Source organism: Callithrix jacchus, chromosome 16, assembly GCF_049354715.1.
Source record: "Callithrix jacchus isolate 240 chromosome 16, calJac240_pri, whole genome shotgun sequence".
Lineage (NCBI taxonomy): Eukaryota > Metazoa > Chordata > Mammalia > Primates > Cebidae > Callithrix > Callithrix jacchus.
In genome coordinates, this window is record NC_133517.1 from 73371255 (window position 1) to 73396016 (window position 24762).

At 41.6% G+C, this 24762-nt stretch overlaps 1 protein-coding gene and 1 pseudogene across 2 annotated transcripts in view; one reads left to right on the forward strand and one right to left on the reverse strand.

The window, feature by feature from the left end:
• FER1L6 (fer-1 like family member 6) overlaps positions 1 to 24762 on the reverse strand; it is a 216921-nt gene that overhangs the window by 104425 nt on the left and 87734 nt on the right. For both annotated transcript variants that reach the window (XM_035276507.3, XM_054246765.2), the window contains 4 exons: positions 18294 to 18474; positions 13718 to 13838; positions 10650 to 10750; positions 393 to 483 (listed from right to left, as the gene is read on the reverse strand). In XM_035276507.3, the coding sequence (XP_035132398.3) occupies positions 393 to 483; positions 10650 to 10750; positions 13718 to 13838; positions 18294 to 18474 (494 nt within the window). The remainder of the gene's footprint in view (positions 1 to 392; positions 484 to 10649; positions 10751 to 13717; positions 13839 to 18293; positions 18475 to 24762) is intronic.
• LOC144579819 (putative uncharacterized protein FER1L6-AS1) lies at positions 1726 to 11033 on the forward strand (annotated as a pseudogene).

Genomic DNA, 24762 nt, shown 5'->3' on the forward strand with positions numbered 1-24762 from the left:
CACAATTCTCAATGGGAGGGACCTGAAGTCAGGGAGCATAGTTTTGTTTTGTTTTGTTTCCTCTCTTTCTCTCAGCCTGTGGGGCAGAGGGCCAAACGAGTCTATGCCTTTAACAAAATATGAAGGTCAAGAAAATGAGCAAGAGGGGGCTCCATCAGAATAGGAAGTAGGACCAGTGGGCTTCTAGCTCATCCTTGCAAACCTTCAATAAATGCTAATTTCTTTCCAACTTAACAAATATTCCCTTCTCACTCTTGTCTCTGCGTCCTACAAATGTATGACCTTTAAATCTTATCCTCATTTGGTCTGTGACCTATGCCTCACCCATGAGGTTTATTTTTAAAGCACATGTTTTAACTCTGTCCACAAAATATAAATAGATTTTCACATACCAGCTCTTGCCAGCAGAGTGTAAGTCGTTTCTTATCTAAAGTGGTTTGGTTCAACATCTTGGGCTTTTTTTCTGCTTCAGAGATAAAGGCACTATAAGAAAAGAATAACATTTTGAAACTTACTTAGTGAAAATCCATCTATTTAATTCCAGAGGTTTGCAAATATCTTTTCTGCAATACATCAGAAAGGTTTTGAAGCCATTGAACCAATATTTTTAATTTAGGCTTAAGCAACAATGTATTAACTTTTCCAAGAGACAAAATGAGAACTGGAAATGATGCCCAGACCCAACATTAGTTTTGGGGGAGAGATATTTGTTTTTCCACTTTCTTTCAGTGCAATCTATTGTGATTGCTGTAAAAATTCATAACAAACCCCACAAAATGCTGTTTTCCTTCATCTTACAAATTTAACACACACCAAAAATTTTCTGAAAAGTTGTATGTAAAACAAATATTTTAGATTCAATACTGAAATGTGTCCCCACTGTTTACAAACAATAGGAAAGACTGAGTAGTAACGTTTTTTGGAGATGAAGTTAAAAAATGTGTTCAATCGGAAAAGAGTAAAGATTATGAAGGCAATTCAAGAAGAAAAATGTAAATAGACTAAACACGTGGGGAAATAAGATATTGCCCTCACTAGTGATAATTTAAATGCAAATTAAAATCAATACCATTTACCTATAAAAATTAACAATACTCAAGGTTGGTGAAGATGTTAGGAGATGGTCCTCGTTCTACTCTGTTGAAGGTGGGTGTAAATTGTTACAGTGTTTTAGAGGCAATTTGAAAGCACCTATCAAAATTTAAACTTGATTAAAAATTACACTAAATTATACTAGAATTCTTATCCTTCAAAAGTAATTGAACAATCTGACAAGAGTATGTTTACACAACCATATTAATTATAGCAAAATAAATGGGAACAACTTAAATATCATTAGGGACTAAATATATCATGCGACATACATGCAACTGAATATTCGGGATATCTATTATGTGCACCTATAGAAAGATGCCTGCGATATTTTGCTGAATGAAAACACAACCTGCTGAGCAAAATGTGTGATATTGTTTGTGAAGAAATATGGTATTTTATGAATGTGTACATATGAGGGTATATGTTTGCAGATGCACAGAAAAAAGTCCAGGAGGACAAATCAAACTCTTCTCACTGGTGAGTAGGATTGGAGAGAGAATTGAGAAGAACTTTTCTACTTTATATATTTCTGCTTTTTTTAAAAAAAAATGACGAGTATGATCATTTCAATGATGAGCACTTTTGATGAAAAAAAATCAATTATGAAGGAAGCAAAAAGGGAAGTCTAAGATGCTACACCACCAGCGCAAGGTCCCACACCAGCCTCTTCCCAATGGCAGTTGGAAGCCTCACCCGAAATCCTTCTTGGACACACTAGTAAAGCTACATTTTCTTTAATTTTTAAAAAGAATAAAAAGGATTATATTTTGAGGAGGGAATCCTGTTGTCCCAATTCCTGCCTTTTCTTGTGGCAGAAGGAATTCATTTCACTCTTCAGAATGGATCAGTACAGGTAAACATAATCACTTCTGATACCCTTCCTTTCCCCACAGGGAGAAATCATTTGTTTCCTCATTAAAATTGGGGTAAATGACCATGGCACACATTTCTGTTCATTTTTCATCTTTCAGACCTAGCCTGCCTGCTGGCTGTGGACACCCCCTTACCTTCACGTGTCACATGGCAAGCAGCCTGTCCCTCTGAGGGGCAAGGGTGAGATGGGTGGAGAAGCCCTGTTGAGCTTCTTGGCCATGAACAGGTCAGGGAACAGGAAGCTTGCCTTGACCTCGGGTCCAAGCCGCTTTCTCAAACCCAACTTTTTCAATTATAAAACAAACATTTTGATCTCTGTCTTGTTCTAATATTTTTTTCAGTTGGTTATAAACTTGAAGAAAAAAAGGAGATGATTAACTATCATCCCAAGTAATCCCATAACATAGAAAAGTTATCAAACTATTGGAAGATCCAAGATGGCCCTTTTAGGAGCAGCTCATGATTGCAGCTCCCAGTGAAAGTGCAGAGGGTGAGCGGACGCCGCATTTCCAGACAGATCTTTATTACCCACAGACCAGGAGACTCCTAGGTGGAGGAGCCCTACGGGTCACCAGCACGGCTGTTTTGCCCGGCGCGGCTGTTTTAGTCAGTGCAGCTGTTTTGCCGGTGCTGCAGCAGCTCTCCATACAAAATACACTGGTCTGGTTGCCCTTTTAAGCTGGCCAGGAGATTCCTGGGCAGTGCTGCTGTTTCAGCCGGCGCAGTGGGTCGCCACATGGGAAATCACACAGATCCCGGCGCCCTTTCAGCAGGCGACTGGAACACCTAGGAGAGAGTCAACCATTCAACTTAAAAAAAAAAAAAAGGCTCTGAGGCAGGGAGCCAGGTGATCAGGCTTGGCGGATCCCACACCCACAAAAACAAACCAAAAAAACAGCAACTGGAAATGCTCGGGGTTGAGAGATTCATGGCAAACACAGCTAAACCCAGGATGGTGCAGCTTGGTGGAAGAGGGGCATCCACCATTACCGAGACACTCCACCCCTACAGAGGTAGTCCGCCATTGCTGAGGCAGCTTGCTGTTGCTGAGGCAACCCGCCATAACCGAGAGAGTCCACCATTACAGAGGCGGGCCACCATTGCCAACACAGTTCTAACCACACCCATATAAACAGAACTACAGGGAAGCTCAACGGCAGCAGGGCAGAGCTCAGCAAAGCCTCTGCAGGCAGACAGTGGCTAGGCTGCCTCCTTGCTGGGCAGGGCAGCCCTGAAAAAAAAAAAAGGCAGCAGCACAATGGACAGTCATAAATAAAGCTCTAACTCCCCGGGACATAGCACCTGGGGAAAAAAAGGCAATTTATGAGTTCTGCTGCAACAGACTTAAACGTACCTTCCTAGCAGCTCTAAAAGAACAATGGAGCTCACAGCTCAACACTTGAGCTCCTATAAAGAACAGACTGTCTCCTCAAGCAGCTCCCTGACCCCCGTATATCCAAACAGTCACCTCACAAAGACTGATCAGACTGACATTTGGCAGGCATCATTCTGGGACAAAGATAGCAGAAGAAGAAACTGTTCTGCAGCTGCTTCAGGTGATCCCCAGGCAAGCAGGGCCTGGAATGGACCTCAGCAGTCCTACAGCAGAGAGGCCAGACTGTTAGAAGGAAAACGAAGAAACAGAAATAACTTCATCATCAACAATCTGGACGTCCACTCAGAGGGCCAATCTGAAAATCAGCAACTACACAGACAACAGGAGGATAAATCCACAAAGATGGGAAGAAACCAGCGCAAAAAGGAGGAAAACACCTGAACCCAGAACACCTCTCCTCCTACAAGGGATCACAACTCCTCACCAGCAAGGGAAGAAAGCTGAATGGAGAATGAGTGTGATGAAATGACAGAATCAGAATTCAGAAAATGGGTAATAAGAAACTTCTGTGAGCTAAAAGAACATGTTCTAACTCAATGCAAAGAAACTAACAACCTTGAAAAAAGATTTGAGGAAATGATAAAAAGAATGGACAGTGCAGAGAGAAATATGAGTGAATTGATGGAGCTGAAAAATACAACATGAGAACTTTGCGAAGCATGCACAAGTCTCAACAGCTGAACTGACCAAGCAGAAGAAAGAATATCAGAGGTTGAAGATCAACTCAATGAAATAAAATGAGAAGGCAAGATTAGAGAAAAAAGTACAAAAAGGAATGAACAAAGTCTCCAAGAAATGTGGGGACTATGTGAAGAGACCTAATCTACATTTGATAGGTGTACCTGAATGTGACAGAGAATGAATCCAAGCTGGAAAATACTCTTCAGGATATGATCCAGGAAAACTTTCCCAACCTAGCAAGGCAGGCCAATATTCAAGTCCAGGAAATACAGAGAACACCACAAAGATATTCCTCAAGAAGAGCAACCCCAAGGCACATAATTATCAGATTCATCAGGGTTGAAATGAAGGAGAAAATGCTAAGGGCAGGCAGAGAGAAAGTTCGGGTTACCCACAAAGAAAAGCCCATCAGACTCACAGCAGATCTCTCAGCAGAAATGCTACAAGCCAGAAGAGAGTGGGGGCCAATATTCAACATCCTTAAAGAAAAGAACTTTCAACCCAGAATTTCATATCCAGCCAAACTAAGCTTCATAAGTGAAGGAAAAGTAAAATCCTTTGCAAACAAGCAAGTACTCAGAGATTTTTGTCACCATCAGGCCTGCTTTACAAGAGCTCCTGAAAGAGGCACTACACATAGAAAGGAATAACCAGTGCCAGCCACTCCAAAAACATAGCAAATGGTAAACAGCATCAACAAAATGAAGAATCTGCATCAACTAATGGGCAAAACAGCCAGCTAGCATCAAAATGGCAGTATCAAATTCACACATAACAATATTAACCCTAAATGTAAATGGGCTAAATGCACCAATCAAAAGACACAGGCTGGCAAATTGGATAAAAAGCCAAAACCCATCAGTGTGCTGTATCCAGGAAACCCATCTCACATGCAAGAATACACAAAGGCTCAAAATAAAGGGATGGGGAAGATTTACCAAGCAAATGGAGAGCAAAAAAAAGCAGGAGTTACAATACTTGTCTCTGATAAAATAGACTTTAAAGCAACAAAGATCAAAAGAGACAAAGGAGGACATACATAATGGTAAAAGGATCGACACAACAAGAAGAGCTAATGAACCTAAATATATACAGACCCAATACAGGAGCACCCAGATACATAAGGCAAGTTCTTAATGACTTACAAAGAGACTTAGACTTCCACACAATAATAATGGGGGACGTTAACACTCCACTGTCAATATTAGACAGAGCAACCAGACAGAAAATTAACAAGGATATCCAGGACCTGAACTCAGACCTGAAACAAGCAAACCTGATAGACATTTACAGAACTCTCCACCCCAAATCCACAGAATATACATTCTTCTCAGCACCACATCACACCTACTCTAAAATTGACCACATAATTGGAAGTAAATCACTCCTCAGCAAATGTAAAAGAACAGAAATTATAACAAACAATCTCTCAGACCACAGTGCAATCAAGTTAGAACTCAGAATTCAGAAACCAACTCAGAACCACACAGCTTCATGGAAACTGAACAACTCGCTCTTGAATGTTGACTGGATAAACAATGAAATGAAGGCAGAAATAAAGAAGTTCTTCGAAACCAACGAGAATGAAGACACAACATAGCAGAATCTCTGGGACGCATTTAAGGCAGTCTCTAGAGGAAAATATATAGCAGTAAGTGCCCACATGAGAAGAGTGGGGAGATCCAAAATTGACACCCTATCATCAAAATTGAAAGAGCTAGAGGAGCAAGATCAAAAAAACTCAAAACCTAGCAGAAGACAAGAAATAACTAAGATCAGAGCTGAAATGAAGGAGATAGAGACACGAAAAACCCTTCAAAAAAATCAATAAATCCAGGAGCCAGTTTTTCGAAAAGATCAACAAAATAGACAGACCACTAGCCAGATTAATTTAAAAAAGAGAGAGAATAACCAAATAGATGCAATAATAAACGATAAAGGGGAAATCACCACAGTTCCCACAGAAATTCAAACCATCATCAGAGAATATTACAAACAACACTATGCACATAAACTAGTAAACCTGGAAGAAATGGATAAATTCCTGGACACTTGCATCCTCCCAAGCCTAAACCAGGAAGAAGTCGAAACCATGAATAGACCAGAAACAAGATCTGAAGTTGAGGCAGCAATTACGAGCCTACCACACACAAAAAAAGCCCGAGTCCAGATAGGTTCACAGCTGAATTCTACCAGACACAAAAAGAGGAACTGTCATCATACCTCCTGAAACTATTCCAAATAATCCAAAAAGAGGGAATCCTTCCCAAATCATTTTATGAGATCAACATCATCCTGATACCAAAACCCGGCAGAAACTCAACAAGAAAAGAAAACTTCAGGCCAATATCCATGATGAACATAGATGCAAAAATCTTCAATAAAATACTGGCAAGCCTATTGCAACAGCACATCAAAAAGCTTATCCATCAGGATCAAGTAGGATTCATCCCGGGGATGCAAGGCTGGTTCAACATACGCAAGTCTATAAATGTAATTCACCACATAAACAGAACCAAAAACAAAAACCACATGATTATCTCAATTGATTCAGAGAAGGCCTTTGACAAAAATTCAACAGCCCTTTATGCTAAAAACCCTCAATAAACTTGGTATTGATGGAATGTATCTCAGAATAATAAAAGCTATTTATGACAAACAAACAGCCAATATCATACTGAATGAGCAAAAACTGGAAGCATTCCCTTTGAAATCTGGCACTAGACAAGGATGCCTTCTCTTACCACTCCTATTCAATATAGTACTGGAATTTCTAGCCAGAGCAATCAGGCAAGAAAAAGAAATAAAGCGTGTTCAAATAGGAAAGGAGGAAGCCAAATTGTCTCTATTTGCAGATGACATGATAGTATATCTAGAAGACCCCATTGTCTCACCCCAAAATCTCCTGAAACTGATAAGCAACTTCAGCAAAGTCTCAGGATATAAAATCAATGTGCAAAAAGCATTCCTATACACCAACTTAAAGAGTGCCAAATCAAGAATGAACTGCCATTCACAATTGCTACAAAGAGAATAAAATACCTAGGAATACAACTAACAAGGAATGTAAAGGACCTCTTCGAGGAGAACTACAAACCACTGCTCAACGAAATCAGAGAGGACACAAACAGATGGAGAAACATTCCATGTTCATGGTTAGGAAGAATTAATATCGTGAAAATGGCCATACTGCCCAAAGTGATTTACAGATTCAACGCTATCTCCATCAAGCTACCAATGACCTTCTTCACAGAACTAGAAGAAACTACCTTAAACTTCATATGGAACCAAAAGAGAGCCTGCATAGCCAAGTCAATTATAAGCAAAAAGAACACAGCAGGAGGCATCACACTACCAGACTTCAAACTATACTACAAGGCTACAGTAATCAAAACAGCATGGTACTGGTACCAAAACAGAGATATAGACCAATGGAACAGAACAGAGGCATCAGAGGCAACACAACATATCTACAACCATACAATCTTTGATAAACCTGACAAAAACAAGCAATGGGGAAAGGATTCCCTGTTTAATAAATGGTGTTGGGAAAACTGGCTAGCCATGTGCAGAAAGCAGAAACTGGACCCCTCCCTGACACCTTACACTAAAGTTAACTCCAGACGGATTAAAGACTTAAACATAAGACCTAACACCATAAAACCCCTAGAAGAAAATCTAGGCAAAACCATTCAGGACATAAGAGTAGGCAAGGACTTCATGACCAAAACACCAAAAGCATTGGCAACAAAAGCCCAAATAGACAAATGGGACCTAATTAAACTCCACAGCTTCTGCATGGCAAAAGAAACAGTCATTAGAGTGAATCGGCAACCAACAAAATGGGAAAAAATTTTTTCAGTTTACCCATCTGACAAAGGGCTGATATCCAGAATTTACAAGGAACTAAAACAGATTTACAAGAAAAAAACAAACAAGCTCATTCAAAAGTGGGCAAAGGATATGAACAGACACTTTACAAAAGAAGACACACATGAGGCCAACAAACATATGAAAAAATGCTCATCATCACTGATCATTAGAGAAATGCAAATCAAAACTACATTGAGATGCCATCTCATGCCAATTAGAATGGCGATCATTAAGAACCTGGAGAACATCATTCCCAGCAAACTGACACAAGAACAGAAAATGAAATACCGCATGTTCTCACTCATAGGCAAGTGTTGAACAGTAAGAACACATGGACACAGGGAGGGGAGCACTACACACTGGGGTCTGTTGGGGGGAATAGGGGAGGGACAGCAGGGGGTGGGGAGTTGGGGAGAGATAGCATGGGGAGAAATGCCAGATATAGGTGAAGGGGAGGAAGGCAGCAAATCACACTGCCACATGTGTACCTAAGCAACTATCTTGCATGTTCTTCACATGTACCCCAAAACCTAAAATGCAATTAAAAAAAAAGAAAGAAAAGTTATCAAACTATTAATTTGCTGATAAACACTTTCTAAAAATATGAATTGTGAAGCTTTTTAAAATGCTTAAAGGGAATTGCAGGTGGCACTAAACAGCTCACAGCAGGAGTAGTACTAATCTATATATTGCTTTTATAATGAAAAACAAGAAATAAAAACTATTTCTTTGCTTTCCTTTTTCTTTTTTTTTGTAAAGTAAAAACTGCTGAGTAGTTGAGAGATTGGGGAGGCAGAACTTGAAAAGCTGAACACCAGAATTGAGCTACTTCTTGCCTTTCATCAAATGAATCTTCACTCCCTTTCCATTAGTTCCATTATGACAAATTCTCGTATTTGCTTGAATCTTAACCTAGTTAATTTCAAGGGTTAGTCCAGGGTTGTTTCCTTAAAGGGTCAGCAGCCTCTAAGATGGCTCCAGTGAGTCCTACCTTCTGGAACTCATGCCACTGTGTAATCCCCTACCTTTGAAGGTAGGCTGGACCTAGTGACTTGCTTCTAACAGAATAGTCAAGAGTGATGGGCTGTCACTTCTAAGACTAGGCATGGGAGACTCTGACTTCTGTCTTGCTGGGATGTTCTCTCTGACTCTTTGTGCTTGCTGGCTCTAATGAAGCCAGCTGCTCTCTCATGAGAGGCAGCTTAGACAGGTTCACATGGCAAGGCATTGAGGGTGGCCTCCAAACAACAGCTACAGAAAAACTGAATTCTGCAAATAACCACGTGAGTAATCTTGGAAGTGAATCCATCCTAGTGGAACCTTGATATGACTACACCCAGGGGTGACTCTGACCCAGAGGACCCAGGTGAGCCATTCCTGGACCCCTGACCCACAGAAATGGTAACATAATAACTATTGTGTTAAGCCACTGAGTTTGGGGAAATTCGTTACTCAGTAAAAGATAACTATACGCCCTATTTTTGATATTTTATTATATTGTCTGCCATCTGGAATAAGGGTTACTAATTAGTAGTTAATATGTTGTACAAAAATTTCATTAAATAGTATTGGGACACAGAAAACAATTACCCAAATATGGTGCTTCATCATGCTGAGTGCTTTGAAAATTGAAAGGCCTCCGAAATAAGCCTCAGAAGCAGGGTTTCTCTCTGACCTTTTCCACGTCTCCCTGTCTCTCTGACCCACTTTACAGAAGTATCAGGAGAGACTCTTTAAATTTTCCTATCTGACTAAGAAAGTTTAAATGTAATTGTCTTAAGACTCCCTCCCTAGAGATCGATTCAAATAACCAGGAAAAATCAACAGAGAAGAGACTAGAATCATCACCTGCCCAGAAAAACTTTTTATCTGTTCTCCTAAGGAAGGACAGCTCCACGAGATTACCTGGGGGACTTCATCTGCATAAAAAAATAAGAGAACCTTTGTTCCTGTGCAGCTTCATCCCTCACCTTCCCCTGAGGTCTGCTTCCCATCGCCCTGGTCTATTCATTCTTCCTAATGATTTGCTGTGCCTCAAAATAACTGTGTACATTCTCCGTCTCCCATGTCCCCTCTGGAAAAGGGTATATAAGCTTCTGTATTGCACTGGGTAATTGAGTAATCACTCTGTGACCCTTGCCTGTGCGTGTTAATACATTTGCATGCCTTGTCTCTTATTAATCTACTTTTTGTCAGTTGATTTTCAGTAAGCCTTCAGAGAAGGGATGGGAGGTTTTCCCTCAGCCCCTACAATAGTTTATTGAAATATACTATTCAGGCTCACTGAATAGTGTATTTCACTGCAAATAGTTGATTTTCAGTGACGCTTCAGAGATGTTTTCCCTCAGCCCTACGATAGTATTTTATGTATTAATAGCTTATTCTTCAGACCATCTAAGTGTCATATCGTTGGTGAGTGTCTACCATATGCACAGCACCATGCTGGTGCACTAACACTACCAGCATTTTTCTTGTTTCCTATAGAGTCTCTATAGTAAATCTTTCTTTGCTTTTTCCCACCTTTGACTTATGTTTCAGTTGTTTAAGTGTCAAGAAGCAGTTGTCAGTCCAGAAGCAGCAGCTAAATTACTGAACAAAATTAAGATGGATACAGCACTATAAAATGGCCATTTGAATGCATGTGAAATAGACTACTTTCTGAGGGTCATTAAAAGCTGAGTCCACAGGAGCTCGGCTCGGCTCTGCATACGCGGGCTGTCTCTCTCAGTACCTGCTTTGACTGATGAAGTCACTGAGCACTGTTTTCATTTTCTCTTCAGGTGCCTCCTCTGAAATCTTAATCAATTCTCTCATTTCTTCTATACTTTCTTCCTGAAAACAAACCACAGGGGTGGAGACATGAGGTGGTGGGAGTGAGATTGGTTGTAGAGATACTCATTGTAATGTATTAGAAATAACAGCTAGCTAAATGAAGGAAGATTTCTCTAGTTTTCTTGTACTTGAGTTGGGAAATGCTACTGCATTCTAACGTCGAATCTTCCTTTTTATAAGTGGAGTCGGTCCAGTCCTGTTCAAACTCATTTTTTCTATTGTAGATCCATTCCCTAACTGGGTACCATTCATTTAGATTTCTACCCTCTGGGGAAACCTAATAATGTGGGAAATAGCTAACAATGTACAGTAATTGGATATAATTACCAAAACTTCAAAAGTAATGTTTTACATAGGAATATAATCATATTGAATAATCTCTGAAATTAAAGGGTTCCCTGTTCTCTAATTACATGAGTTTTGGGTCAGGTAATGAGACAGATTGTATATGACAATGGCCCTATGCTTATATACTTAATAATTAGACTTTTCTTTTGGGACTAAATTCTAGAATTCTATTTAGTGGCCTGGAGGAAAATGGCACCTCAGGGGAAATACATGTGTTACTATTAGAGTTTAAAAAACTGTATTCTCTACCATAACCCACAGTCCGGTGCCTGGGGACATGTGTTCCCCTCTTTACACCTTCACTATAAGAATAGGCAACACTGTGGCATAGTTAAGGATTTGGGCTCTGGGGTCAACTCCAGACTCTAACACTTATAAGTGAACTAATCTATTTATGCCCAATTTCCTCATCTGTAGAATGGAATAATAACAGAACCCAACTACAACACTATAGCGGGGTGTGAATATCTTCAAACAGCATGTGGTAGTTAGTAAACACTCAGTCATGTTTCCCACGGTGGTTAGCCACGATATGCTAAGCATGGCAGGGAGGCCAACACCGAGGAAGGAACTAGAAGTGAATGTCACTATGGCTTCCAGGAGAAATTCTGATCTGCTTTGTCAAGACTCTGTGAGATAAAAGACCTGTTCTGTCTGAAGGAGAAGTAAGGCCAGCCCAACCAAGACAGTCTGTGACCTCCAAATGCTGTGACCCCAGACTAGGCCTCCTGACTCCTTTCAGAGTTTATCTCCATGATGCCTGGAATCCCGATGGTCAGAGACAATACTTTGTTTTACACACTTAGAGACGATGATTATAAAGCAAATGGGACAGAGAAATTTGTTGTTGACTTAGCATCTTTTTTTTGTTTTTTTTGAGATGGAGTTTTGCTCTTGTTACCCAGGCTGGAGTGCAATGGCGCGATCTTGGCTCACCGCAACCTCCGCCTCCTGGGTTCAGGCAATTCTCCTGCCTCAGCCTCCTGAGTAGCTGGGATTACAGGGACACGCCACCATGCTCAGCTAATTTTTTGTATTTTTAGTAGAGACTGGGTTTCGCCATGTTGACGAGGATGGTCTCAATCTCTTGACCTCGTGATCTACCCACCTCGGCCTCCCAAACTGCTGGGATTACAGGCGTGAGCCACTGTGCCCAGCCAGCATCAGTTTTAATGGAACAGGAGGGACAAGACAAGAGTGGTCTGGTGAGGCATGTGGGATGGAGTAGTGGGAGCATGGGAGTAGGAGAGAAGGGTTTGCAAAGGGGAGGTGCAAGATGTCAGAGAAATAGAGGTCCCAGCCTTCTCTCCCTCCTGGGGCAGCTTAGGTGGGAAAATCTAGCACTGACTGCATATTAATTGGCACTATTTACAGTATAAAACACTTCCATATATTCAATTTCCCAAATAGTAATTTAGTCCCTATCAGGTTCCAAGTATTAAGCTAAATGCCATAGAAATAGTGGCATGTAGTTATTGAACAATAAACACACAAATATATTGTGAACTATGATAAGAACTTCAAAGGAAAAGAAAAGAGCTCATGCCTGTAAGCCTAGCAATCTGGAAGGCTGAGGCAGGAAGATTGCTTAAGCCCAGGAATTCCAGACCAGCCTGGGTAACACAGTGAGATCTTGTCTCTACAAGAAAAAAAAAAGGGTCAGGCATGGTGGTGTGTGTGTACCTGTAGTTCCAACTATTTGATATGCTGAGGTGGGAGGCTTTACCTAGCCTGGGAGTTCAAGACCAGTCTGGGCAACACAGTGAGACTCCATCTCTACAAAAAATTTTAAAATTAGTCACATTTGGTGGTACATGCCTCTGGCCCCAGCTACATAGGAGGCTGAGGCAGGAGGATTACTTGAGCCTAGAAGGTCAAGGCTGCAGTGAGCTGTGATTGTGCCACTGCATTCCAGCCTGAGTGACAAATCAAGACCACCCTTCTCAAAAAAAGAAAAGAAAAAGAAAACAAACAGGGTGTTATATAAGAAGGTAAGGGGTTAGAAGTGTCAGAATCTTCCCTGAGGAAGTCTGAAACTGAGCTGCTGAGCCCTGGAATTTGGCTGGGTTACAAGAAGACTGGAGAGAGGAAAAGTAACAGAGGAACCCTCGTTGTGGTGACTGCAAGGCTTAAAGGAACTTGGTTTCCTCAAGAGACACAAAGGAGACCAGCATGGTTAGAACAAAGTGAGGGAGGAAGAACATAAGAAAAATGGGGCTGTAGAGGTAGGCAGGGCCTGATCTTGTAGGGAGTTGTCCGCCATGCCAGGGACTTAGGACTTTTTATTAGTTGAAGCCAGGATCTACATATTTTGAGGGAAAGTTGTCAACTCCTGCCCTTTGGAGATTAGAAAAACAGCCTACACCTAAATCCTAAAACAGCCAGAAGCAGAGCATGGATTTGAATTCAGGTAGTTTGATTGAAGACCAGGAATTTTACAAAATGTAGTCTCATTCCCCTAGATTTGCATGGTAGGATCCACCATGCTCCAAATGTAGCACCCTCAATTTATTTGTATTTAAACTAAGGTCAACACCCTCTACTAGGTGGATTTAAAAAATTCCTTCCCCCAAAACAGTTTCCCAATTCTTGAATCCATCACCTGTCAGAGTCACCTACCAGAAAGTCTGCCATTTTCTCTAGCATGTTGGACCAGTGCAGCCTGAAGGTCTGGTCTCCCCAAGAGCTGATGAAGTAGACACAGGGCTTCTTATCCTCAAATGGCAAATAATTGTAATTCCTGTGAAAACAATTAGGTCTGGAAGTTAGTTGGTAATCAGTGTTTTCCAGGCAACCCCAGTCACATGTTAATGTTCTGTATGTTGTAGGCAGGACTGGAAAAGGCATGGTGACAAAACTATCAACCTTTTAACACCATCCTTCATCTGTAACTGAGGACCTGTGAGCAATGAACAATGAACAGTTAGATGGCTACAGTGGAGAGGTATTAACAGCTACCATCGGAACCGGAACAAAGCTTAGAAATGATCACTAGAGGGCGGGATTTTCTTTTTTAGGCAGGCCTTTTACAAGAAGGATGGTTTACTTTTTATTTATTTAATTAATTTATTTATTTTTAAAAGGCAGGGTCTTGCTCCATCACCTAGGCTGGAATACAGAAGGAGGGTGGTTTTAAATGAGAGAGGACAAAAGTGAAGTGTTTTTAGTTTCTATGTGCCAGGCATGTGTGAAAGTCAAAATAACAGATGTATTCCATAGTGGCCGGACCAGTTCACATTCCCAACAGCAGCGTAGAAGTGTTCCCTTTTCACTGCATCCACACCAACATCTATTATTTTTTGATTTTTTGATAATGGCCATTCTTGTGGGAGTAAGGTAGTATTGCAATGTGGTTTTGATTTACATTTTCCTGATCATTAGTGACACTGAGCATTTTTTCATATGCCTTTTGGCCATTTGTATATCTTCTTTTGAGAATCGTCTATTCATGTCCTTAGCCCACTTTTTGATGAAATTTTTTTCTCGCTAATTTGAGTTCCTTGTAGATTTTAGTTATCAGTCTTTTGTCAGATGTACAGATTGTGAAGATTTTCTCCCACTTTGTGGGTTGTCTGTTTACTCTGCTGACTGTTCCTTTTACTGTGCGAGAGCTCTTTAGTTTAATTAAACCCCACCCACTTATCTTTGTTTTTGTTGCATTTGCTTTTGGGTTCTTGATCATGAAATCTTTGCCTAAGCCAATGTCTAGAAGGATTTTTCCGATGTTATCTTGTAGAATTTTTATAGTTTCAGGTCTTAAAGAACTAAAACTAGAACTACCATTTGATCCAGCAATTCCACTATGGAGTATCTACCCAGAGGAAAATAAGTCATTATCGAAAAAGAATATGCACAAGCATGTTTACAGCAGCACCGCTGACAAATGCAAAAATGTGGAACCGGCCCAACTGTGTGTACACGTGTAGACACTGCAGTTTGGAATGGAAGACAGAGTTTGTAGAGTGGCCAGAGATGAAGGTGGAGAAGTAGCCTGGGATCCAATCCATAAGGTATAGCCTCTGGAATCCAGTTGTTCTTTTTAGTTCTCCCATACAAGTTTCTTCAGAAGGAGACAATAAAATGAGTGAAGGTGCCCTATACTCTGTTCTGCAGAAAATAAACCAGCAGGTATTTATTCAGAAAAGAAGCCACATAAATTTTTGGCAGAAAATGAGGTTGTTATTACAACAGAAGAACACCAACAAAGTTTAGAAACCAAACTCCTCTATTTTACCTCTTTAAAAATTATTGCACTAAGAATCCTGCAGATAAATAAATTCCCACCCAAAATTTTACTTTGTCTCAAGGTTTCTTTGGTTTGGGTCATTTGGTGCTAATGATGTTCAAGGCCTTTGTCCCTTTGGTTCTCAGGGACCTCCTAGTCTTAGCGTGTCTACATGGACGAGGATGCTGTGGCTTCCTAGGCAAACTGCAGTGCAGCTGGAGGGCAGCAGATGGGAAGGTGCTGTGCTGCTGGTGGAAAGAGAAGACTGCCAGACCGAATGGCTATCCTGACACAGGAGCAGCCTTGTGACGTTGGGTCCTCACATGATGACCTGCCACTGGATATCTTATTCTCCAGTCTCATTCCAGAGCTCTGGCCTAGTAAATACACTACATGTAAATGCTTGTGCTTTGCAAAACTGGAAAGCCCAGAACAAATGCAAGGTGACATTTTAATGGGGGCAACAAGTAAGTTGTGTGTGCTCATATATATGTACACATGCATGTATGTGTATGCATATATGTGCACATATGTATAGGGATCTTTTATAGACAGAGCATTTTCCATCTTGGCTGCTGCCTCCCTGGCTTGTGACTACCCAGACATAACCTCAATGTGGTGACTGAAGAAAGTATAGAAAGCCCAACTGTACAAAAAAAAATGCCAGTATGACTTACTTTAGTCTCTTTGAGCCAGCAGGCCAGCACTAACATGAGGTGCATCCAAGGATGGTTTGAGACCTCTCATCTCTTCCTAAACCCTTCCCTTACCAGCCACCCCTGAAATCCCCACCAACAGTCAACAACGGCTAGTCCATCAAGGTGGACAATATCTTTACTGACTGGCGCCAGTGCAGAGATACAGAGTACCTCTGAGTAGTCTCAGAACAGTTCCCCAGAGCTCCAGATCCAGCTGTTCACTCACTGATGTCCTCAGTTTTGAGAATAAAGTTAAAGGACCGAGGAATTTGAGGTTCTCCCTGGTGTTGTACAGAATCTCCTATAAACAAGTATGGCTTTCAGGGAACCAAAAAAAGACCCCAAAGAAGGTGATTCATGGAACTACAGGGTTTAGAAAACGCAGGGAATGCTCAGAAACAAGAGGACGAACAGCTAAGACTGTTTCAACTGACACCATTCTGCTTTGTCCTAAACGCTCTCCCTCAATCCCTTAAGTACATTCTCATTCTTTAAGATGTTATCCTTTCTGTGACCTTTCCCAACTCCTTCCCTCCTCCCCAGTGGGATTAGTTACTCACCTGACTCTGTACCCATGGTACTCTGTACCCGTTCCAGTTATAGTAATTCCTTAACTTATTCAAAAACAATCATGAGCACCTACTACCATTCATTGGTCACAAAGATGATCAGATATGCGTGTGAATAAGGCATAGTCCCTTGCCTCAACATGCTCCCAGTTTAACAGAGGAGAGAGACAGGTAAAAACATCTTCAATCAGTGCTGAGGGAGGTGATAGAAGTCCAAATCAGACTAGGGATTCAGGGAAAGGAATTGGCTTTGTGTTGAACCTAGCAGATCTGTTGCCAGGCAGAAGGAAGAGTGTGTTCAAAGGTCCAGAAGCAGCACACAGCAGGACATATTGGGAAACTGCCAGGGGCCCTGCAGTTTGGAATAGAAGACAGATAGAGTTTGTGGAGTGGCCAGAGATGAAGGTGGAGAAGTAGACGGATCAAATCCATAAGCTATGGCCTCTGGAATTAATCTTGAAAGCCACAAGGAGTCAATGAGTGATGTGAACCAGGGGAGTGACTGGTTCATGTAGTTTAGTGAAGTTCTTGAATAAGATCCAAGCCAGGTAGGAGGTTTTATTGTTGTTATTTTCTAGTAATCCAGGCTGAAGATACCAATGGCCAGAATGTTTAAAATGGCAATAGATATGAGAAATACTTAAGAACTGTATCGACTGACTATCACTGAGCAGATAAACATTGGAAGGAAAAGAGAACAGTTGACAGTTTCTTATCTGTGGCATGGAGGACTCAGAAAGGTGGGCTCAGTCTATGAGACAGAAAAAATAGGGAAAGAAGAAAAGTTGTCGGTGAAGACAATGAGCCTGGTGAGTAATCTGTGGGACATCCAAGTGGAAGTGCTTAGATCTGCTGCTCAGGAAAGAGGACTGTCTAGGAAAACAGATTTGGGAGTCTCTGTTATCCTGAGAGTGGTCATGGGTCAGTCCCCAAAAAGTGTCTAGATTGGAAAGAACAGAGGGACTGAGGAGCGTAGCGATGTAGCCTTCTCAGGGCCATGCGGCACCTCCATTCCCTTCGCATGTAAGACGTGGAAAGAAACATGATTTCATGAGGATCCAATGACATCATAGATATTTCAAGATCTGGCAACAAAAGACTCTCCCTTCTCATTTGATCGATACTTGACCCTACTCTCTTTTTAAAAATTCTATAATTTTACTTCTATTTGCAGGTTAAAAATTTGCATGGATTAAAGGAGATCAGTGAGAGTACATGTAAGTGCCCCCAGCTGCTTTCTGAAATGATCTTTTCTGGTTCTTGAAAAAATTTTTTTTGAGTCTTTCAGTTTGCAAACGACTCTGTCAAAAATAAGATAAGAAATTATGTATTCAATAATCCCATCATTGAATTTATATAACAGCAGAATTCTGATGAATATAATAAGAGGGTTTGGATTTAAATTGTAAATTCTGAACTTCCTATGTTATTATGCTTCACTTAAAGAATAAACGGTGCTTCAGATATAATCATCATCATCATCATTGCTCTGCCTTTAAATGAATTACCTCGGTGTGTCATCTGGAGTAAATTCAGTTGAGTGGTACTTACCATCTTGCCCCTGTTTGCACCTTGTTCCCATAGCTGAGATTTAAAAAATCATGTTTCTGATTTTACTGAAGAACTGAAGGAGACAGTTCTAGAAATTGGACAAAATCCCACCACCAAAATCCTTGGCTATTCTCCCCGGCTGTGTCTCCTACCTGTTCCCTTCCATCACCAGTGGCTTCTCTGGGTGAGTGGTGGAGGCCATAGGAATGGGAGCACCATGGGCCGCATCCCCTTGTCCTTCCTGAAGCAGTGGAAGGAGGTCTTCTTCAGCTGATTCAGCTGACTTCTTACTCCCATGATGGGACCCTCCATCAATCAGGTTTCCAAAATTACCTGCAGAGGCAGTAGCAAGAAGAAAGGGGGTGGGTCTCAGTAACCAGAATCAGTCTACTTGGCATAAAGGATCTAAGCTCAGGTTCTCCCATGGCAATAAGGTAAGCTCTCATTATGAAGGTGGAAAGAGCATGGTCAGACCAAAGACAGAAGACTGACGATGATCAACTGTCATCTCTATCCATCTTATTTTCTCTTTTGTAATAAGTACACAAATGACAAAGTAGAAAACACAATCAACCCTCTCCTCCTGATAAAGGAGTTGTAATACTTTCCATCTAGTTTAAAAAAAAGAAAAACACAACCACAATCAACTAAAAAAAGGACTCACTAGAAATCACAAAACTGTTCTAACCATTTAAACATTTTAGTGTATAACCCTGCAAAACTATTTATAGAGATGTTGGTAAAGAATCATATGTTATTTTGTAACCTGTCTTTTTTGTTATGAACATCTTTCCAAATCTGCTTCTACTCTAAGAGAAGTCTTTCTTATCTAAATCCCCAAAGACAATATCATGTTTGAGAGAGAGAGAGAGAGAAACGGGACAGGGAGAGAGGGAAGGAAAACATCATTTTTTCCCCTACCAACAGTTCAGCTTTTGTGCTACAAACATCTTTGTATAGGAATAGACATTGCCTGCAGGCATATTGGCATCATTGATCTTTCCATTTTGTAATCTGATTTCAAATGCTTAAAATATTTAGATGAACATTCCTGTCTTTTGGAAAGAGCCCCAAAGCTAGCCATATTATAGAGTTGGTTGACTTTGTTCAAATCAAGAAAGGTTCAGGATCAAAAGCCCATAATCACAAGGACCCCTTAACTTGGGAAGCCTTCCTAACTTCTCCCTCCCTGACCCCTGCCTCTCCTCTACAGGATGGCCAGGTGTCACTACTCTGTCTTCCTGCAGTAGCCATTGGTGGTGTCCCACCCAGATCCTCTTTACCAGGAAGGAGCCCCCAAATGCCAGATACTGAGATGGCTGCTAACAGCTTACAACAGCCACCTTCCATGGAGAATTACCCTCTAATGATGGAGTCTGCCTCTCCCCAGAAGATTATAAGGCCTCCTTCTTGTGCCTGAAGCCACTCACAGCTAGGTATGGGGATGTAAAAGCCCATCCCACTTGCCTCAAAGTGGGGCCAAGTCTGTGATGTCACTTGTTTGAGAGCTTCTCACAGAATCAGGCTGTGGCTGGTCTCCCCGCCCTCAGAGACCTGCCCTATGCTACATCACCCACTTATTTTATCTTATTTTCTCTTCTATAATAACTACACAAATGACAAAGTAGAAAACACAATCAACTAAAAAAAGAGTCACTAGAAATTATAAAACCGTTATAACTATTTTAAACATTACAGCATATAACCTTGCAAAAAAAAATTTTTTTTTTTGGAGTTTCGCTGCTGTTACCCAGGCTGGAGTGCAATGGCGCAATCTCAGGTCACCACAACCTCCGCCTCCTGGGCTCAAGCAATTCTCCTGCCTCAGCCTCCCGAGTAGCTGGGATTACATGCACGCACCACCACGCCCAGCTAATTTTTGTATTTTTAGTAGAGACGGGGTTTCACCATGTTGACCAGGATGGGGTCTCGATCTCTTGACCTCGTGATCCACCCGCCTCGGCCTCCCAAAGTGCTGGGATTACAGGTGTGAGCCACTGTGCCCAGCCGCAAAACTTTTTATAGAGATGTTGATAAAGATCTCCTGAGAGCATGCCACCCAAACCTCACACATATAAGAATCTTCCCAAGTTTTGTTTCTGGGAAACTAACCTAAACAGGTCCCTAATGTCACATCATATTCCCATCATTCCTCTGCCATCTTGTTTTCAGATAATTTACTTAGATGTCTGCAAATGTCTTGAGAATGGAAAGAGTATCTTGCTAATTTTTGTGTCTCCACTAGTCATGGAGCAAACACAGGGAGGGTCTTGATTCATATTTAGTGAATCAATGACCTCAGTGTGTTACTATGTTCATAAGAGTCTTTCTTCCATTTCAATCTAATTCATTCTTTTCTTCCCTTCTCCATTATTCCTATCTTAGGAATAATACTAAAATACCTGAGAGAGGCATAAACATATTCTAGAAAGAGGAGGAAACTTAGAGTTAGCAGGCCTTGTTTGAGTCCTTTTTGTAAAATTCACCGACTATATAAACTGGGGTGGTTATTTGACCTCTCTGGATGTCCATTATGGCTGAAACCATTGAATTTGTGGTAAATCAATCACAAAGGCAGAGCACAAGGGCAGAGAAGGAGAATAATTAGCTGGGTTTTTTAAATAGCACAACAGGGAAGATAATTGAGTCAACTGGGAAGACTGTGGCTAAAGGGATGAACCATGCAGTCTGAGATGGACAGAGATGAAAGTGAAGCAGAAGAAAGGTTTGCGTATCTCCATGAGTCAAAGGGAAGATACAGTAAGAGACAATGAGAAGAATGGAGGGCAGGGCCAGAGAATAGGCTACTGGAGAGAAGGTCAGAAGTGGGGACACTCCCCTATGAAGCTCACTACCTCCCTGTGAACCAAGTCACTTTCCTGCCTATTAGCAAGTTCTTTCTTGGATAGACCCCAAATCATCCTATTTTTCATGTATGTCCATGTGTTCTTAGACCCATTCTAGAGTCCCACATTATAAGCCTCCTTCTCTAGTCCTCTGACGCTTGAAGCTCGCTGCCAGGCCTTTCTCAGTCCCCACTCAAACCTCTCTTCTCAGAGCCAACCCTCCTGGGTCCCTCTGCCCTCTCTCTAGAAATGCATGTTCCCAAAATGTATCTCTACTTTCTGGTCATGCAGACAGGAGATTGTTTGTTAGGCTTCTAGCTGTATGGCTTAAGGGGCTGTATTTTATTTTTAAATTTTTTATTGCATTTTAGGTTTTGGGGTACATGAGCAGAACATGCAAGACAGTTGCGTAGGTACACACATGGCAGTGTGTTTTGCTTCCTTTCTCCCCTTCACCCATATTTGGCATTTCTCCCCAGGCGATCCCTCCCCACCTCCCCCTCCCACTGGCCCTCCCCTTTTCCCCCCAATAGACCCCAGTGTTTAGTACTCCCCTCCCTGTGTCCATGTGTTCTCATTTTTCATCACCCGCCTATGAGTGAGAATATGCGGTGTTTCATTTTCTGTTCTTGTGTCAATTTGCTGAGAATGATGTTCTCCAGATTCATCCATGTAAGGGGCTATATTTTATCTCTACTTTTTCCTGCACTGTTGAAAGAGAGCTTCCTGAATATAAATCACAACCTTCTATGATGGAATGCTCTTTCTGGGAATGGCTTTCCAGTTGCAAATCTTCCCAGGAAGATTTGGGGAGTTACATAATAACATCTGCTGTACACATGGCACTCGTTTGCCTTAACTCCTTAAACTTTTGTAGCAACTGTATGAGGAATTATTATTCCCATTTCACAGATAAAGAAACTGAGATTCAGAGACATTAAGTGAACTCTGGGTAATGGAACCAGGATTAGGAATCCAAGTCCATCTGAATCCAAACCTATAGTCTTAATCACTTTTGTGAAATATGAAAATAAATCTAAATTAAAAAAGAAATCTAGAGAGAAGGTGGAGCAAGATGGCCAAATAGAACCCTGAAGTGATCATATCCCACAGAAAGATCAAATTAAACAATTATTCATACAAAATAAGCACCTTCATGAGAACCAAAAATCAAGCAAGTTATCACAGTACCTCGTTTTAACATCATATTAAGGAAAGAAGCACTGAAGAAGGTAGGAAAAAGGTCTTGAATTGCCTGTAAGTGATTCTCTCCTCCCATCCTGCAGCAGTGGCCAAGTGGTGTGGAGAGAAAATCTGAGCACTTAGGGATAAAAAAAATGCAGTGATTGTGGAATTTTGCATTGGAACTCAGTGCTGCCTTGTCACAGTGGAAAGCAACACCAGGCAGAACTCAGCCATCGCCCACGGAGGGAGCATCTAGACCAACCTTAGCCAGAGGCAAATCGTCCATCCTAAGTTCTAGCAAGCTTTGCCACTGCAAGCTGAGGTGCTCTGGGATCCTAAATAAACTTGAAAGACAGTCTAAGCCACAATGACTGCAATTCCTGGAAAAGTCCTGGTGATATGCCAGGCTCAGAGCCAGTGGACTTGGGGTGCACATGCCCTAGTGAGACATAAGCTGGGGCAGCCAAGGAATTTTCACTCCTCTCCCAACACTAAGTAGCACAGCTTGCAGCTCTGGGAGGGACTCCTTTCCTCTGCTTGAGGAGGGGAGAGAGGAGAGTAAAGCTGACCTAGCCTTGCAACTTGGATACCAGCTCAGTCACAGTAGAATGTAGCACCAGGCAGAGTTGTAAGACCCACATTTCAGGCCCTAGCTCCCAGATGACATTTCTAAACACACCTTGGAACAGAAGGCAACCCTCTACCCTGAAAGCAAGGACCCAATCCTAGCAGAATTAATCATCTGCTGACTAAAGAGCTCTTGGGCCTTGAATAATCAGCAGTGGTAGCCAGGCAGTACCCACCACGGTCCTTGGGTGAGACTCAGCACCATGCTAGCTTCAGGTGGGACCCAACATATCCCCAGCTGTGTTAGCTACAGGGAGAGGAAAACGAGAGGAAGGAATAAAGGGGACTTTGTCTCACAGCTTAGGTATCAGCTAGGCCACAGTGAGGTAGAGCACCAAGTAGGCTCTTGGGGTCTCCGATTTCAGGCCTTCACTCTCCTAGACAGCATTTCTGGACCTGCCTTGGGCCAGAGCAAAGCCCATTGTCATGAAGACTGGAAGCTTTTATCATAAAGAGCCCTCGGGCCTTGAGTGAACATTGGTAGTAGCCAGGCAGTACTCGCTGTGGACCTAGGGTGGAGGTGATCATGGGGGAGACTCCACTGCTCGAGGAGAGAGAAGAGTAAAAAGGATGTTGTCTTGCAGCTTGGGTGCCAGCTCAGCTACAGTAGAATAGAAAACCATTTAGACTTCTAAGGTTTTAGACTCCAGGTCCTGGCTCCCAGATGATATCTCCAGACCCATCTGGGTCCAAGAGTGAGCTCATTGCCCTGAAGGAAAGGACAAGCACCTGGCTGGATTAACCATCTGCTGATGCACAACCTTTGGTCCTTGAGTGAACATAGGCAGTAGGTAGACAGTGGTCACCATGGGCCTTAGGTGAGACCCAGGGATGTGCTGGCTGTGGGTCTGACCCAGCTCAGTCCGAGTGGTGGTAGCAACAGAAGTGCTTCTGTCACCCCTCCCCCACCTCCAGACAACTTAATACGGGGGTGGGGGGGAGAGAGAAAGAGAAAGAGAGAGAGAGAGAGAGAGAGAGGGGCTCTGTTTGAGAGAAACTAAAAGAAGAAGTGTCTCTGCCTAGTAATCAAGAGAATCCTTTTTTATCTTACCTAAAATCGCCAAAGCAGTACCTCTCCAACTCTGCAAGAGCCACAGTGTTACTGACTTAGAGTTCCTTCTAATATAGATACAACTGCAGTAACCAAAGAATTAGATCACAACTCCCAAGTCCCTCCAAATACCTAGAAAGCCTTCTCAGGTAAGATGGGTGAAAAATAAGCCCAGACTACAAGGACTACAATGAATACCTAACTCTTCAATGCCCAGACACCAAATAACATCCACAAGCCTCAAGACTATCAAGGACTACATGACTTTACCAAACAAACTAAATAAGGCACTAGTGACCAATTCCAGAGAGAGGGAGATATGTGAGCTTTCAGAAAAATCAAAATAGCTGTATAGAGAAAACTTGATAACATTCAGGATAACACAGAAAAGCAATTCGGAATACTACCAGACAAATTTAACAAAGACATGAAATAATTAGAAAGAATCAAGCAGAAATTCTGGAACTAAAAAATACAATCAGCATACTAAAGAATATATCAGAAACTCTTAACAGCAGAATTAATCAAGCAGAAGAAATAATTAGTGAGCTTAAAGACAGGCTATTTGAAAACACAGAGGAAACAAAAGAAAAAAAATAGAAAGGAACAAAACATGTCTGTAAGATCTAGAAAATAGCCTCTAAAGGGCAAATCTAAGAATTTTTGGCCTCAAAGAGGAGGTAGAGAGAGATCAGGGCAGAAAATTTCTTCAAAAGGATAATAAGGAGAGAGCTTCCCAAACCTATAGAAATATTTCAATATTCAAGTACAAGGTTATAGAACACCAGGCAGATTTAATCTAAAGAAGACTACCCCAAGACATTTAATAATCAATCTCCCATAGCTCAAGGGTAAAGAACCTAAAAGCAGCAAGAGAAAAGAAACAAATAACAAAGTGTTGTATCGGACTGA